Raw genomic sequence first — 14481 nt, 5'->3', positions numbered from 1 at the left:
CCCTCTAATTTCAGTGGAATCTAGATTTTTGATCCAGGTTCTCATCGACTAACAAATAGCTATGATGACTGTAGACGGTTACACAGCAGCCAAAACCAAAGAACATGAGCTGGTGGACCCCAGGAATCTGGAATTTCTTCCCATGTGGAGTTTTGAGCATGGCAGATTTGCAGCATTGGCTCAACTGGAACAGATGAAATAAGAAAAACAGGCAAAAGGAACACAGTGTTCCAGGACTGCTGGAATTGCAAGGCCTGGGTTACCACAGCTGTGTGCCCTAGGTCCTGTTGCCTCCTACATTCAGACCTTTTGACTGGCTTAAGTCAAGGGGGCACCTGTGGGCAGTAAAGCTACAGAAAAAGTTTGATCTGAGTCAGAGAAATATAGGATATGATTAACCTTAGCTATCACCCACATTGCAAGTAAAGAGACAAACTGGCCCCAAAGTTTCTAATGGAGACTAGCTATATATCTTTTCTCATTATTTTGTGTTATAAATCCAAAGCTTCAGATCAGATCTTTTGAGATTTAAAAAAAAACCAAAACAACAGATTTTTGCTAATTTTCAGGCTACTAAGCAGTTACAAGCCTGCCATGTAAAATGAATAACACATTTATTCCCAATTATAACAACAGTTCTTTTCTGCAATGATATCTCAAGAGGATGTGGAAAAAACCCATATTATTCACTCACTACTGATAAGACACTGGCCATCATGGAGGGAACAGGCAAGGGGAATCTATGACTCAGGACATCCAAGGGGACATAATATGTTATGGGCCAATTAGGTCAAATTTCAAGGCTCGCAACAAGTCAAGGCAACTCCTGTGCTACCACAGCCCTTTTTTTTAAGCAGCGGGAGCAGGAAAACACTTGGTTTTAAAACGGATTGATATGTGCACTCTCACAGCTAATGGTTATTTGTGCTCTCTCCAGGGTTAGCAGACTTGGTGGTGGGACTAACTTCTTGCTGTGTTAGGAGCTGAGAGAAAAATATTGTCCCTTCTCCCCGCTCTTACAGTCCAAGCTAAGACTTGGGACTGCAGACTGAGCCCGTCAGACTGAGAAATAACATGGCAAAACCTTTCGAAGCACTGTGTGAATCTAGAATCAGCTGATCAGAGACAATCACACAATATCAACTGATACCACTCTGAAGAGTCCACTCAAGCTAAGCTGATTTATATCACGAAGGTCTTGGATTATCGTATCAAGAGCCTTCCTCCCAGACAAAGGAGAGTATTCCATGTATTTTGTGCTATACTTCTTTCTCCAAAATGAGTAAGCATTTTTTTAAGTATTCTGTTTTTTTGTCCTGCCTGCACCGGCAAAGCCAGCACCAAAATATTTCCAGAAAAACCTTCTGGTTTATGCACTAAGAAGTGCTAAGCTCCAACCAGTATAACACAGCCAAAGCCTAAGCTGCATCATATCGTTCCAACCATGCCTGGAGATAAGAAAACAGAAGTTAAGAGGTGTCAGGACACCATGGGGATGCAATAAAAATACTAGATGGGGAGTGAAAGGAAATTCTTTGGTAAATTATGAAACACCAGGTGCCTTTTCCTGCACTCTATGAGTTTGCCAAAATAAAGCAGCACAGAAAACCTAGAAAAACTGCCACTAATACTATTGTGTGCCTGACCTTCTGGAATTACTTTTCTGGTAGAAATGTATGGTCTGTGGTAATAGCAAAAGTGGTGCAGCAAGACCTCAAATGCTTCAGTTGCCCAAGACTACTCCTTGCTCTCTCTGTTTATTTTCCCCACCAAACTGCTGTCACTTCCTTCCAAGTGTACTGGACTTCTTGTTTCCAGTTCCTCTAATAACCTGAATTTATCTCCTCCCTTCAGTCTTTTTTTTATCCTCCCCCACCATTCCCAGTAAAATGATGTTTCTTCCTTCCTCCCAGAAAATTCATATTCCCATGTTATCTCATTATTCTTTGCAACAGCATGCCAAATACACTGTCATTTTCCCATTGGTGCTATGTCCCGAAAAAGACAAAGTGGTCTGTGCTTGCTCTTACCTACTGCACGCTCCCTGGAATGAAAAACGCTACAGTGTTAGTGCTCAGAAAGATCCCTCCGATTTCTGGGCTCTGAGCCCACAAAGCAGGGAAGCCAACATTTCTCAGAGAACAGCATCTGACTCCAAAATCCTTGCTGTCTAGCTAGCAAAGGAAAAATAGCTTCAGCTCACTTCAAACTGCTCTGCTTCCAGTGCTGGCCAAAGAGGTGGCAAGGCCAGGAATGCCATGAGAAGACAGGCTCCTACCACAGATCTGGTGAGCTCAAGACCAGCCCCACTCCAGTCTCTCAGCAACCCACCACAAGCAATGACAGCCACCAATGCTGTATTCTGGCAGGAATAAACACCAGTGAGGATTGACAGAAAGAGGTGTGGAAAGGCTGAAAGGATGCATGGCTCCAAAAGGACTGCTCAGACTGAGCTCCTGCCTACAGCCAGGGGAGAGACAATGACATTGCCACTGGTCCATCTGTCTGATGAATTTTGGATGGCTACTTAAGGATGAACTGGATTGGGCCTGAGAAAAGTCTTGTCTCCTCACTTAGGACAAAGGGAGTCCAAGACAACCCACAGCAACAGTAACATCTATGTTGGTCAGAAGAATCTCATTCTGTATCAGGTGCCAAGCTGGTGACCGTGAGAAATTACCTTCACCTGATACCTGACATCAGGCTGGAAGAAAACATACTCTTGTGCCTTGCATCAGTTCTGCTTAGAAATCTTTCTCACAATCCCAAAGTTCAAAGCATTACCTTTCCTTATTGCTGTCCTCAGAAATGAAGGGCAAGGGCCGGGCATATCACAGAACTACAGAGTTCCTTAGGTTTGAAAAGCCCTCTAAGATCGTCAAGTTAAGCCAGCACTGCCAAGCCCACCACTAAACCATGTGCCTAAGTGCCACATCAACACATCCTTCAAACTCCTCCAGGGATGGTGGACAACACCCTCCCACATCAGCCCTAGACCCAGCTCTAACCAAGGGCCTTGCTGGCAAAGCAGTTTGTGTTGGGGAAGCCAGACTGGCCTCAGCTGCCTGTCTGGGTAAAGGATCTCTCTGTGCTGTACCAGTCACCAGCACAAAGTCTAATTTCAGGAGAGTGGACTGAGAGGGTGCACAGCTAATCTACTCATAGAGTTAATAATAAACTCTCTATGGTAAAATCCCAGCAACAACAAATACATCTTTATATCATGTTAAAACAATGACCACTGAGTCTGAATCTTTGCAAGAAAGGAGCACTACAAAGGCAATTCATAATGGAGAAAGGGTACACTCTGTACTTCTTTTCACACACTGATGCCTATCAGTTAGAAAGAAAACTGTAGGATTTGGCCTTAGCTGCTATGCACTTGACTTTGTGATTAGGGCTGGCCAGTAAACAAGCACTTCTCTTTCTGAGCATTTGCTGCTGACATTTCCAAATTTGTTTTTGTTTTGCCAAAATGACAAAGCCCTTAATAATTTTTTTTTCATTAAATGAGCATTAAACCAAGGGAGAGCCCACAATCTTTACAATCAACAACTGGGAATCACAAGAAATGTTACTGAGTTTGCAGGAATCCCAAGCTGTGAGTGAAAATGTGAACGTCCAGCTCTTCATACCTCAGCTGAGTATGGTTAGGTTTTAGATGGGCTGTGGTAATGCTATACCTTTTTGCCTTCATAATTTTGACCAAAAAAAGCACCTCAGACCTGTAAAACCTTCCTGATTAAATTTTAATCAAATTCAAAAACAATAGAATGTTTTTGTTTCCGTGAAAAGTTACACCTACTTCCATTCACAATGATGCCTATATAAAAAGGTTCTGGACAGCAACAATTTGCTTCCTCCTAGTAGAGTTACTCCTCCAGATTGACTTGGATGGGCCTAGGTCTTTATTGCAGAAATTTTTAATCCCCATGCATGCCAAGAACTCTGTGCCCTTGCACCTGTCATCTTGATGAGACAAATAAGGACTACAGGAATTTCTCCACTGTTATCTAATGCCTGAGAAGGGCTTGAGGATATTGTGCTAAAAGAACAATAACCCAAGGTAATGCTGGGAAAGGGGCAGCTACTGTGTCCCTGTTACGACTCAATTCTCCTGGAACAAGTCACTCAGCATACTGGAACAAATGATTAAACATCCCATTTATAAGCACCGAGAGGATAATAACAGAGTAAAGGGGAAAAAAAAGCAATGTACTTTTGGCAAACACGTATCATGCCACCCAGGCTTCATTTCCCTTTTTTGTATGATAGCTGGCACAACAGATAATGCAGAAGCAATATATGTGATTATGTGATATATCTTGACTTCAGAAGACCTGACAGTCTTCAACAAGCTAAGATAACATGGTGGATGTTAAATCTCCATCAGGATGCTTCAAAGAGCAAAGATCAACAGATCACTCTCCACCAGGGATGGAGGGTTTAGTGGGCTGCTGCCACAGTCTGCTTTTGTGTCCTGATCTCTTCAATACTTTAATTAACACCTTCATGATGGAACAGAAACAAGGAACCTGACTTTTGTCGATGACACTACATTGGGGGCAGTTGCAAGTGCTTTGGAGCCCAGGATCGTAAGGAAACTGAAGTGGTCTCCATGGAGAGACCAACCAGATGGCATCCAACAGCAGCAAGCGCAAAGCAGTATTCTCAGGAAGGGGGGAAAACAATTAATGTTCGAATACAAAAGTGAAGAATGAGCTGCAGACCAGTAAGAGAGGATCAGAAAGGCAGAAAAACTAAATTAGTGAAAGCAGTGAGGCACTCATAAAAAAGGTAAATCTCATTTCATTTTGGGGTTAGGGAAGTGAAGTGTGATATGCAAAACACAGCTGGTACTTGTATCTGCATGACTGAATCCTGAACTGGAACCCTTGTTTTGGTTTTGGACAGTACATTTAAAGAAAACATGTAGACAAATCAAACAGTAGTGAAATATATATGCCACAGGGGTTGAAAAAATATGACCTCTGGAAAGCAGTGAGCCTATTAAGCTGCACTAGAAATCTTTGAGACACAGAAATTTAGGGGTTTCAGGCAGATAAAAGGTAGTTTTGAGGAAGAGGAGAAATAACCATTATGGGTCTTGGAAGGCCCAGAAATAATTGGCAGCAAAATCAATTTGGATCATATGTTAATAAAAGCTTTCCAAATGCAAGGAGAGTGAAATAATGGACATGCACCAACTATGCAGGCACATCTTCAAAAAATATATGCATGGGGCAGCAACTATAGAGCTGATCTTGTCTCACTGCATGGGGAAGGACCAGACCATCCCTTGCAAGTCCTTTCAAGTGTTTACTCCTCTGATCACACACCAGCAGAAATAACTGGGGTAATAAAAAGAGAGCTTTGCAACTGCCATTATACCCAAATTGAAGCAGCACAAATCGCTGTGAGTGAGGTGGTGGCTCAGGTCAGTCTCTTGGTGCATTCACCCCACTGGAGAGAGCACCTGGTAGCAATTGAGCTGGGCAGAGACAACCACCTCCAGTCTAGAGGATGGCAAGCAGGGCTGCCCACCTGGGTCAGAAAAATGGGAGACATGGCCACAGCTGTACTAAGGAATATTTTGGCAGCCTACTTCTACTAGCAGAGAAGCTTTACGTTTACTAGCTTTAGTTTTCAAAAGATGGAAAGACTTATGAGGACAACTTTTTCTACTTTTAGCTGGCCCTGAAGTTCTGATTTTTTTTTTTATTATGCCCCTTTTAGACCTCTGTCTAAAAGGGGCATAATAAAAAAAAAAAAAGTCTGTGTCATTTTATTATGCCCCTTTTAGATCTCTGCAATATGCCCAGTTGAGAAGGACCTTCAATTCCAGTTGAGAGGGATTTTATCCATGGACATACAGACTTAAGAGAGGAAAGGAATAGACCGAGTAGGGTGTTTTTGCAGAGATTGTTGCTGGCAAAGTAAAACTGGTTCTTCCCACATGAATACTAAAGGACTTGGGCATATATGTTAGAGAGGTGATGTCCCATTTCAGTGATATACTTCTGCAGCTCTGTCCAGCAGAGTTCACCAAGCAGAGCTCACCTCAGGGAAAGCTGATTTTCTCAAGGCTAGATCCTAGAATGCAACTCCATTAGACTGCAGTGATCTAAACACAGAAAACATTCAGGATACAGTGAAGCCTCCCTACTTCAGCTGCCACTGTGGACATGGAGTGGTCTCCCGTTTTAAGGGCCCCAACAGCACTCTAGGATCTGCCTACCCACTTATTAGTCTCTGATATAGCTATCCCATTTGTGTCTAGGGGTAAGAGAAGCTGTGCTCTCACAGAGGCTAGACAGATGAGCAAGTTGAACTGGGAGGGATTAAGGATTTGTCTTTGGTAGTGGGATGCAGAAATATCTGTGATAACACTGAGTGAGAGGAATAGAAAGCCTGGCATGGCCCTAAACCAACCCTTGGTCTCCAGGGCAGGAGCAGCTGTCATTGCAGTATCTTTCACTGGCAAATCCAGGCATCACCCATGTGCACAAAGCTATGAATCTCTGATCCTGGTTTGCTTTTGTTTCCCTGAGCTGGTTCAAAGGGGACCACTGACCATCATCCCAGAAATTCTCCTCCTAGATTACCAGGCAGACCAGTTGACTACTCTGTAACTTAACTTATTTTTATATTTGGTATGCCCAGAGCTTCAAATAGTCAATGTTTTTAAATGTATGAATAAAAACGCAAGAGAAGTAAATAAACTACATAAAATAAATAAAACTAAATCGTTTAGTATGACTCAATATCCAAACTCCTTTAATTTGTACTAGTAGCAGACTGTTTTTCAGGCAGACAACCTGGAAATCTTGGAAAAATAGCAATCAGTATAAGAAAATAATACTCTGAGGCTACAGGGATTATTTTCTAACATACATAATACTGTACTGAATTAGTTTTATTAGTTAAGATTATTTTTAAAACATGTTTAAAATGAGACTAACTCTTCCAAATTGGAAAGGATTTTGTATTTATATTTTCCATCACTTTTTTTTCAAGATTAAATTTAGTTTTAAAAAATTAAAGCCATGAGTTTTACCTAATTACAGGATTATACAGTAAGCACAATATCACAATGGGTCTTTTATGAAATCTGTGGCAGGTGTTAGAACAAAGATTACCCACAGATACCTTATTTACAGACATTTACTGTTTAGGAGTGTCAAAACCTAAATTTTCTTATTTTCAGAAAGGTGGCAGTAGTTCAGAGCCAGATACCCATGTATTAAAGTGAAAGCTAAGCTAGAGAACTCAATTTTGCTGCTTAGGCCCATATCTAATAGGCACAAATAAAATTAATAATACATATGCATGGCTCTAGAATTCATTTGTCCCTATATTTTTCTTGACAGGTAAATGGAAATTGTGTGCTGTGAGATTTCACCAGTAATAAACCACTTACAGAGGGCTGGCTCTGCTCTGCTGTAGTGAGCAGTGAGGCAGGGTACACCTCCAGAGCTGGGGAATGCATTTCATGCAGCAAGCACTCAGCCAGGCCAGGAGAGCTGCTCTGTGTGCGGGTGTGGGCCACTCTTTGTGCTGTTGGGGGAGGATTCTGGGCAAGAAAAGTAACCAGGAGCCTTCTGGCTCACTCCACCTGTGTGTAAAGTGTCACCTCTGACCACATGTCCAGACTTTGTCACCTTGCAGATAAACACTTAGGATGCTACTTAGCCCCCCAGTTTGCCAAGTAGTGCCAGCAAGGGAAAAAGTCCTTTCCTGCATGCATTTATAATCAGAACAATTCAAAAACTTGTTGGGGGAAATGAGCTCTGCAGCCTTATGGATTATTAGACAAATCAGGAGAAATAACAAATTCCTGCTGAAAGATAATATAGAAGTTGAACATATCTGTAATATGTATCAAACACATTCATAAATATCTATCAACTAAGCTGCTCGATAAATATTTTAGATAAATAGGCAGATAGACAAAAGAGCCTCAAGATTTAAATGGAACAAGAATAAACTCATTAATGACCTTACCAATAACTGGTGAACTCTTTAATTTATTTACCCTCTGTTATGCCATAAATGCAGGCAGACAGATAAGACAATACTGGTTTGCCAAGTTTCCTGTTCCTTATAACACACACAGGAGAAGGGTAGCTTAAAAAGGAAAGGGCAACATAAGGTACGTGGCAGGTCCCTCAGGTACCAGGTTTCACACATGCCTAGTGATGGTGCACCCTGCAAACCAATGACCCAGCTTGGAAAAAATCACAGGAAAATTAATTCCTTAGCCTGGCAAAGAGTTGACTATGGAAGGCCAAAAAACACAGCACAGTAGCTTGTTGACACAAGAAAAAATAAAGGAAACCTGAGGAAGGAGGAGGTGAAGAAACCAGAGGGCTCTCTGTGAAGAGATAAGGCACAATGCTCTGAAAAGTGTCATTATAAACAAATGCTTTCCCATCAGTGCCAAACAACCAGAGCCAGGAGCCAGGTTTGCATTATATTAGAATATGGCTTGGCATCACTGGTGTCTCCTGCTCTGTCACCCCTTTTAAAAGGACAAACTGACAGCAGAGTAAAACCATGCTATGCCACAGTGGAAGGGAAGAGTCCAGCTGGCTCCTGTGTAAACATAAGGGACACACAGGCTACTGACTCTCGAGTTTCTCTTAGAAAAACACAGCTCCCTCCATAAACTGTGTCTTTTGCTCTTTGCTCTCCTATCAGGCACGTTGCTTACCTTGCACAATCAAGTAAACCTGGGAAGTCTTGGGATGATGCTGTGTCTGCACTGAACACGTATAGGACCCCTCATCATAGACATCCACTTTCTGGATCCTCAGGCTGTATTCCAGGGGGTTTCTCTTCTCCAGCTCTACTCGAGGGTCCAGGGACCACTTGTCCTCTCCAGCAAAAATGATGCCGGAACGATTTAACCAGGCCACCTTGGAGCTTCTGTCTTCTACATAACACCTGCAGAGGATGAGACCAGGTAAGGGGGAGATTAACAACCCTCTCCATCTTCCATCATCTCCCTTTTGTTCCTCCTCTTTACTGCTTTGCTGAGAAACTTCACACCACAGCCCTGCCTTGCCAGTGAACCATAGAATCTTCTCATCATTATTGTCCCATGGACAAGTACTAAACAATTTAACTCTATTGAAGAGTTTCAGGAATCTTCAGTTCATAAACCCATGGGATTTGGGGAAGACATGTCTCTTGTTCTTTCTTCCTTTTGCCTACAAATGCACCAAAAATTAATTTGGAAGGCCACAAGACATCCTGATCACCAAATGCCTTCCAACCCTGTGAGAAAGGCTGGAAGTAGCTTTTCCCATGCTTCTCCTTCACCTTCAAAAAGTTGACTATACAATACATAGACTCCCAGACCCCTTCCAGACTGGAGGGCAAAGGTTCAGGGCTCCAGCTTTGTCAGCCCAGGGCACATGTCCTCCATCCCTCAGTTTCAGTAGCACTAGTAGAGGAAACTATAGAGTATCTCCCATCTACATCCTTCTGGAAAAAAAAAATAATTTGTGGCATTATTTCATTGTTCAAACATTACCCTCCTAACACATACACACATGCACTTGCTGATGCACATCTGCTTGTTTGTGCAGGCAAGTGCAGATTTCTGGCCGACAATGAGAGGCTGTGGGAGTGTCACTGCCATCCCTGAGACACAAGCAGCATGTCCTGTGAACATCTCAGGTGGACAGGAGGAATGACAGCTAGGGGGGGGGCAAGCAGAGGAGTAGCAGGAGGACCAGAAACTGCCAGGGGCCTGAGTGCCAAGTGTCAGAGGACAAACCAACCCCATTGCAACTGTAACTTGACAAGTATTTTGTTTCTTGACATAGAGCAGAGTAGGTGCTGTGAAGACAAATGCATTTTTGGCAAAGACACCTGCTCTGTACCACTTCCTATCACCAGAAGGAGACTTGCACAGAAAAGAGGAGCTGCCACTGCGGAGACATGTCCTGTTCACTCTCAGCTGTATCTCATTCAAGAGGACCAGAGCTGAAGAAGACAGGCAGACATAACTCCTCTTTTACCCTGGCAGCTGCACCTCCAGGGTTGGGCTCAGACAGGCTGAGAGCAGGTTTGCCCTGCTGCTGCTCACATCACATTTTAGCTCTGCAGATAAACAGGGAAGCTCAGTCTCCAGAGCTGTTGCTCCTTCACCTCTCAGAGCTCAGTTCACAATGTCCCAGCATCCAAATAACCCAGCACCTCTTGCTACTGCTATTACAGAATTACAGAATACATAAAGTTGGAAGGGACCACAGTGAGGTTGGATGGTCAAACCTCCCTGGCTCAAGCAGAGTCTTCCTGGATCACATTGCACAGGATTGTGCCCGATTCACTATTCATGCATATATTGCATTTGAAGGAAGAAAAAGAGGATAAAGATTACTGCCTCAAGATAAGACAAATATTTGACAGTAGGCTTTCATACAGCCTTTTAGCATGGGTCAGACATTTTCCAAGTTCCTCTATTTGAATGCATTTCATTCAAGGCTGCTGCAGCTGCCTTCCCTTGTAATGTGACCCCCACCATTATGGCCAGCACCTCACACCCACTCCCTTTTGGCAAGCCCATGGATGCTGTCCAAGCTGTTCTGGGGTTACTTGTGGGCAGGAGGAAAGCCAAGCTGCGTGGGCATCCATGGGAGCCATGCCATGCTGCTGACCAAGCTGGAAGCAGCTCTGTCTGATCTGACAAACATTTGCTTTAGAGAGCAGCCCAACAGATCCTGTCTTTTACTGACATTGTCCAGCCAAGGAAGGGGAGTAAGAATTTGGCCCTCAGGCCAGAGCCCACCCTCCTGGCCAGGAAGGCACTTGCCCCCAAGGTAAACTCTCAGGTGTGATCTGAGTGGTTTTCAAAAAGCTCCTCTTTGTCAAAAAGGATGCAGGGGAATCTGTGAGCAGTCACTTACAGGTAAAAACCAGCATCACTACAATGAGGCATTGCTCCAGTTCCATTGGCCATCCCAGGCAGTAATCAACCAGTGATGGCAGGTGAAAGCCAAGACCCAGAGTGTGCAGTGTGGTCCAGGGCTGGGACGAGTGGCCCTGTGGGAACACCCAGACTGCCTCCAGAGCTGGCTGTCCTAGGGTCAAGAGCCTTCTTGCAAATGCAGGAGTTGTAACAGTACCAAGAATCAGGGGTCAGGTATTTTGGTAGTGAAAAGCTAAGCAGATTAACAGTGGAAGCTGAAGTCAGTGGGAGCTGAAGTTTCTCAGTCACTTCTGAAAATCTCCCTGAACAGCTATCAGTGCTGCTGGACTCCAGCAGATCCATGGCACTGCACCGTTCCCACCATGCTGCTTTCCCATCCCCACCAGGCTACAGCAAGCACTCAGCGGCTCTGCCCTGCCCCTGATCATTATAACTCTTTAGGGCAGCAAATATGCCCCTGTGTGGTGTCTTGTCATTAACAGTTCAGTGGTGTGGTCTGCACAAAGCCTTGTGCTTTTGCACCTGAGGGTAGGCTTCAACCAGAGACCCTCCCTCCTCTCCCTGGAAGAGAAAATGTGTCATAACCTGTCTTACATGCATCCAGGTCAGCCCTAGGACAGTGGTCAATAGCTACAGTCAGGCAACCTTGCAACTGCCCCTGAAACAAGTTAGCAGGTGCTACCAAAATAAGGAAAGGAAAGAGGACAAAGAGGAAAATGGGATGAGTGAGTGAAATGGATTTGAGTCCTCTATTCACCATACCTGTTCCTCTCAAGCTGCCAGGGAAAATCAATGTACAAATGTGGAAATTCCAAGTCCTGGCATGCTCTGAACATGCATTCATGTGGATGATGCATCTCAGTATGTCTGTCTGCACACACACACACACCCCCCTTCTTAGTCTGCCAGAGATGCCACCCAGCTGAACGGATCACGCTTTAATAAGGATTTATGGTGATGATTTTCACAGTGTAATAAGTGCTAATTCAATACTAATAGAATATTAAATGGCATGTTAACTGACATTTTAACTGCAAAGCAATAAGAGCATGGCATCAGCCAGATATCAATGGACTCTTATCGTTCACTAATAATCAATAATCAAGTTCACAGAGACAGTCAAACGCTTTTCATTAGACTTCTTGGAAGCATTACCATCAGCCTCAGTGAAAGCTAATAAACAGTTTGTGATCCATGCATTATTCTTTTCCTTAGGGTTGCAGGTTTGATTTCTTGACATCTGATGCGGCTAACAAGAGGACCAGTGAATGGTGATGGCCTTGCATGATCACTGTAAGAACTTGGGAACTGTTGATCTTGCACCATTTCACACCAGAGACATGGAAGGACAAAAGATCTTGCTGCCATGCCTCATTAGTCCTCCTTGCTTCCTTGTAAACAAACACAGCCAAGTTTGGCACCTGAAGTTTTTAGCAACAGTTGGATATGGAGAAAGAAACCCAGGTCATCCTTGCACTCCCCCGCCAGTCTCATTTTCCCCACATGCAAATGCAGACAATGGGGCTGAGCTGTGTTACAGGAGGGAGGGGATGGGATAAGGCTTTTCTGCAGGAGATGGATTTTGAACCTTCAGCAGGAGCCACTGTCTTGGATGGGATCGAGGGCTGCCCACCATCATTCCTGGTCCCTGGACTTCAAGACGGGCTGGGACACCTGGCAGCATGCAAGCAGGGGGAGGGCAGGAGCAAGTCCTGCTGCTCGTCCTCCATCACCTGCCAGTCTAACACGCAGCGCTAGGCCAAAGCAGCGCTCCTGCAAACCTGCCCTTGTAAGCTCCAAGGAGCACTCCATCTAGACACAGATGCATTTTTTTTTCTCCTTCTGCAAAGTACTTGGGCTTGTTCCTATTGATGGGCGAGAGAGCGAGTGAAGAAAAGGAGAGTGAGGCTTAGGCACCCGCATCTCCTACCCTGGCGACGCAAGCCCGGAGGTTTCAGCGTCCGTCCTGCCTCCCTCAGGCCCCGGTGCTCGGAGCAGCCGTGACTCCGGCTCCTGCTGCCGCGGCGGCAGCGCCGCTCCGTGCATTGATTTCCCGGCGTGTTGCTGTAACACTCATCTCAGTTTATGTTGTGCCTGTCACTCCAGCAGCTCTGGGCCCTAAGCTTTCCGCCCTCTCTCTCCCCCGGCGAACAGACGGCCCGGCTGCCGGGAGGCGGCCCTTGCCGGGAAAGGCGCGGCTCGGCTCCCCCGGGCTGCCTGCGGCCGCTGCCGGCCTGGGCCGCACGGGCTGAGCAGAGGGATGCGGCAGAGCCGGGATCTCAGCACTGGGCTTCCCGTTCTGCCCCAGAGAAAGCAGCACAACAGCTAGGGCCTAGGCTGAGGAGATGGACTGGGGTATTTCATCCCTGCGGGAAGGGATGGATGATATTTAGAGCCTAGAGTGATGAAAAGGCAAGAAGGAAGCCCTTCAGGGCCTGGTGAAGCTGCTGTTTAAATGATTGCTTTAACATGGAGATTTTACAGCATTATCAATGATGTATTGGGTTGCACTGAAGCTGGGATAATTATTTAGGGTTTTTTAATTGCTGTTGTAATTCCAATTTTTTTTTTTTTAATAGCAGACCTAAACCCACAATTCTCTGCCAGAATCCCACTAGTGAGAAGAAGCAAGCTGCTAGGATTGATGAAATTTGCTGCACTGCTTTGCCAGCCAGCCACAGCTCTTACCTCATTTTGGGGAAAAATAAATAAATAGCAAGTTTATGGACTGCATTTTCTTCCCTCTTTCTCCTATGCATGTTGTGGTGACAGCTCTGTGCCACTATTCCCACACTCCTCTTTAATCATCTTTTGTCCATTAACCCTTTGATCATCTCTTCTGTAAGACAATCTCTGTGCATCAGGCCAAAACTCAGCAGCCTGCTGCACACACAATTAAGCGCCCAAACCCCACCCCACTACACTCACTGAGGGACGTGCTGCCCTTTTGCCAGAGGATGCCACAACCCACCCTACATCAGATCTCCTGCCTTTTGCCTCAGCTCTGTGATGACCCTGCTCTAATCTTCTCACTTCATACACACTCTTACAAGATCCAGCTAACAACTTCCCCCACTGCCCTCTACCCCCAGCAGCAAAATGGCAAGAGGGAAAAGAGAGAGGGATCAAACACGGCTCATTTGGCACAGAACAACGTCAGCTCCTGGCTGCCAGCTCCAAACATGCAAGACAAATTCTCCGTTGTGTTGCAAAATATGATCCTGGAAAGCTAATGCAGCGGTTAAACACAGCCTTGCTCCCAGCCTGGGGAGGAAAGTTCAAGAGCAAATCATGCTCGTGCTCTTTCATCTTGTCTCCTCAAGCTCTTCAGTCCTTTCCTGCCTGGCAAGCAAGGACTTGGACACAGCCAAGGTCAGCCAGGGTGGCAGCAAGGGTCCGGCCTCTCCGCTCGCCCCGGCAGGGGTATGGGCAGCAAGGGCTAAGGACAGACCACAGCCATGCCAGCCCTAACCTCCCAGGCAGGCTTTTCAGGGAAGAGTCCAGCCAGGCTCCACAATGGCACTGCAGTGCTCAATCCTGCC

General features: G+C 45.1%; 1 protein-coding gene across 3 annotated transcripts in view; it reads right to left on the bottom strand.

The window, feature by feature from the left end:
- LSAMP (limbic system associated membrane protein) overlaps positions 1 to 14481 on the bottom strand; it is a gene marked incomplete at both ends in the record, with an annotated part of 304157 nt that overhangs the window by 153906 nt on the left and 135770 nt on the right. For all 3 annotated transcript variants that reach the window (XM_084225531.1, XM_084225532.1, XM_084225530.1), the window contains one exon: positions 8714 to 8946. In XM_084225531.1, the coding sequence (XP_084081657.1) occupies positions 8714 to 8946 (233 nt within the window). The remainder of the gene's footprint in view (positions 1 to 8713; positions 8947 to 14481) is intronic.

This window comes from Fringilla coelebs (assembly GCF_963513975.1).
Source record: "Fringilla coelebs genome assembly, chromosome: 2".
Classification (NCBI taxonomy): domain Eukaryota; kingdom Metazoa; phylum Chordata; class Aves; order Passeriformes; family Fringillidae; genus Fringilla; species Fringilla coelebs.
The sequence above is the reverse complement of the archived record's forward strand: the minus strand, read 5'-3'. Positions and strand labels throughout refer to the sequence as shown.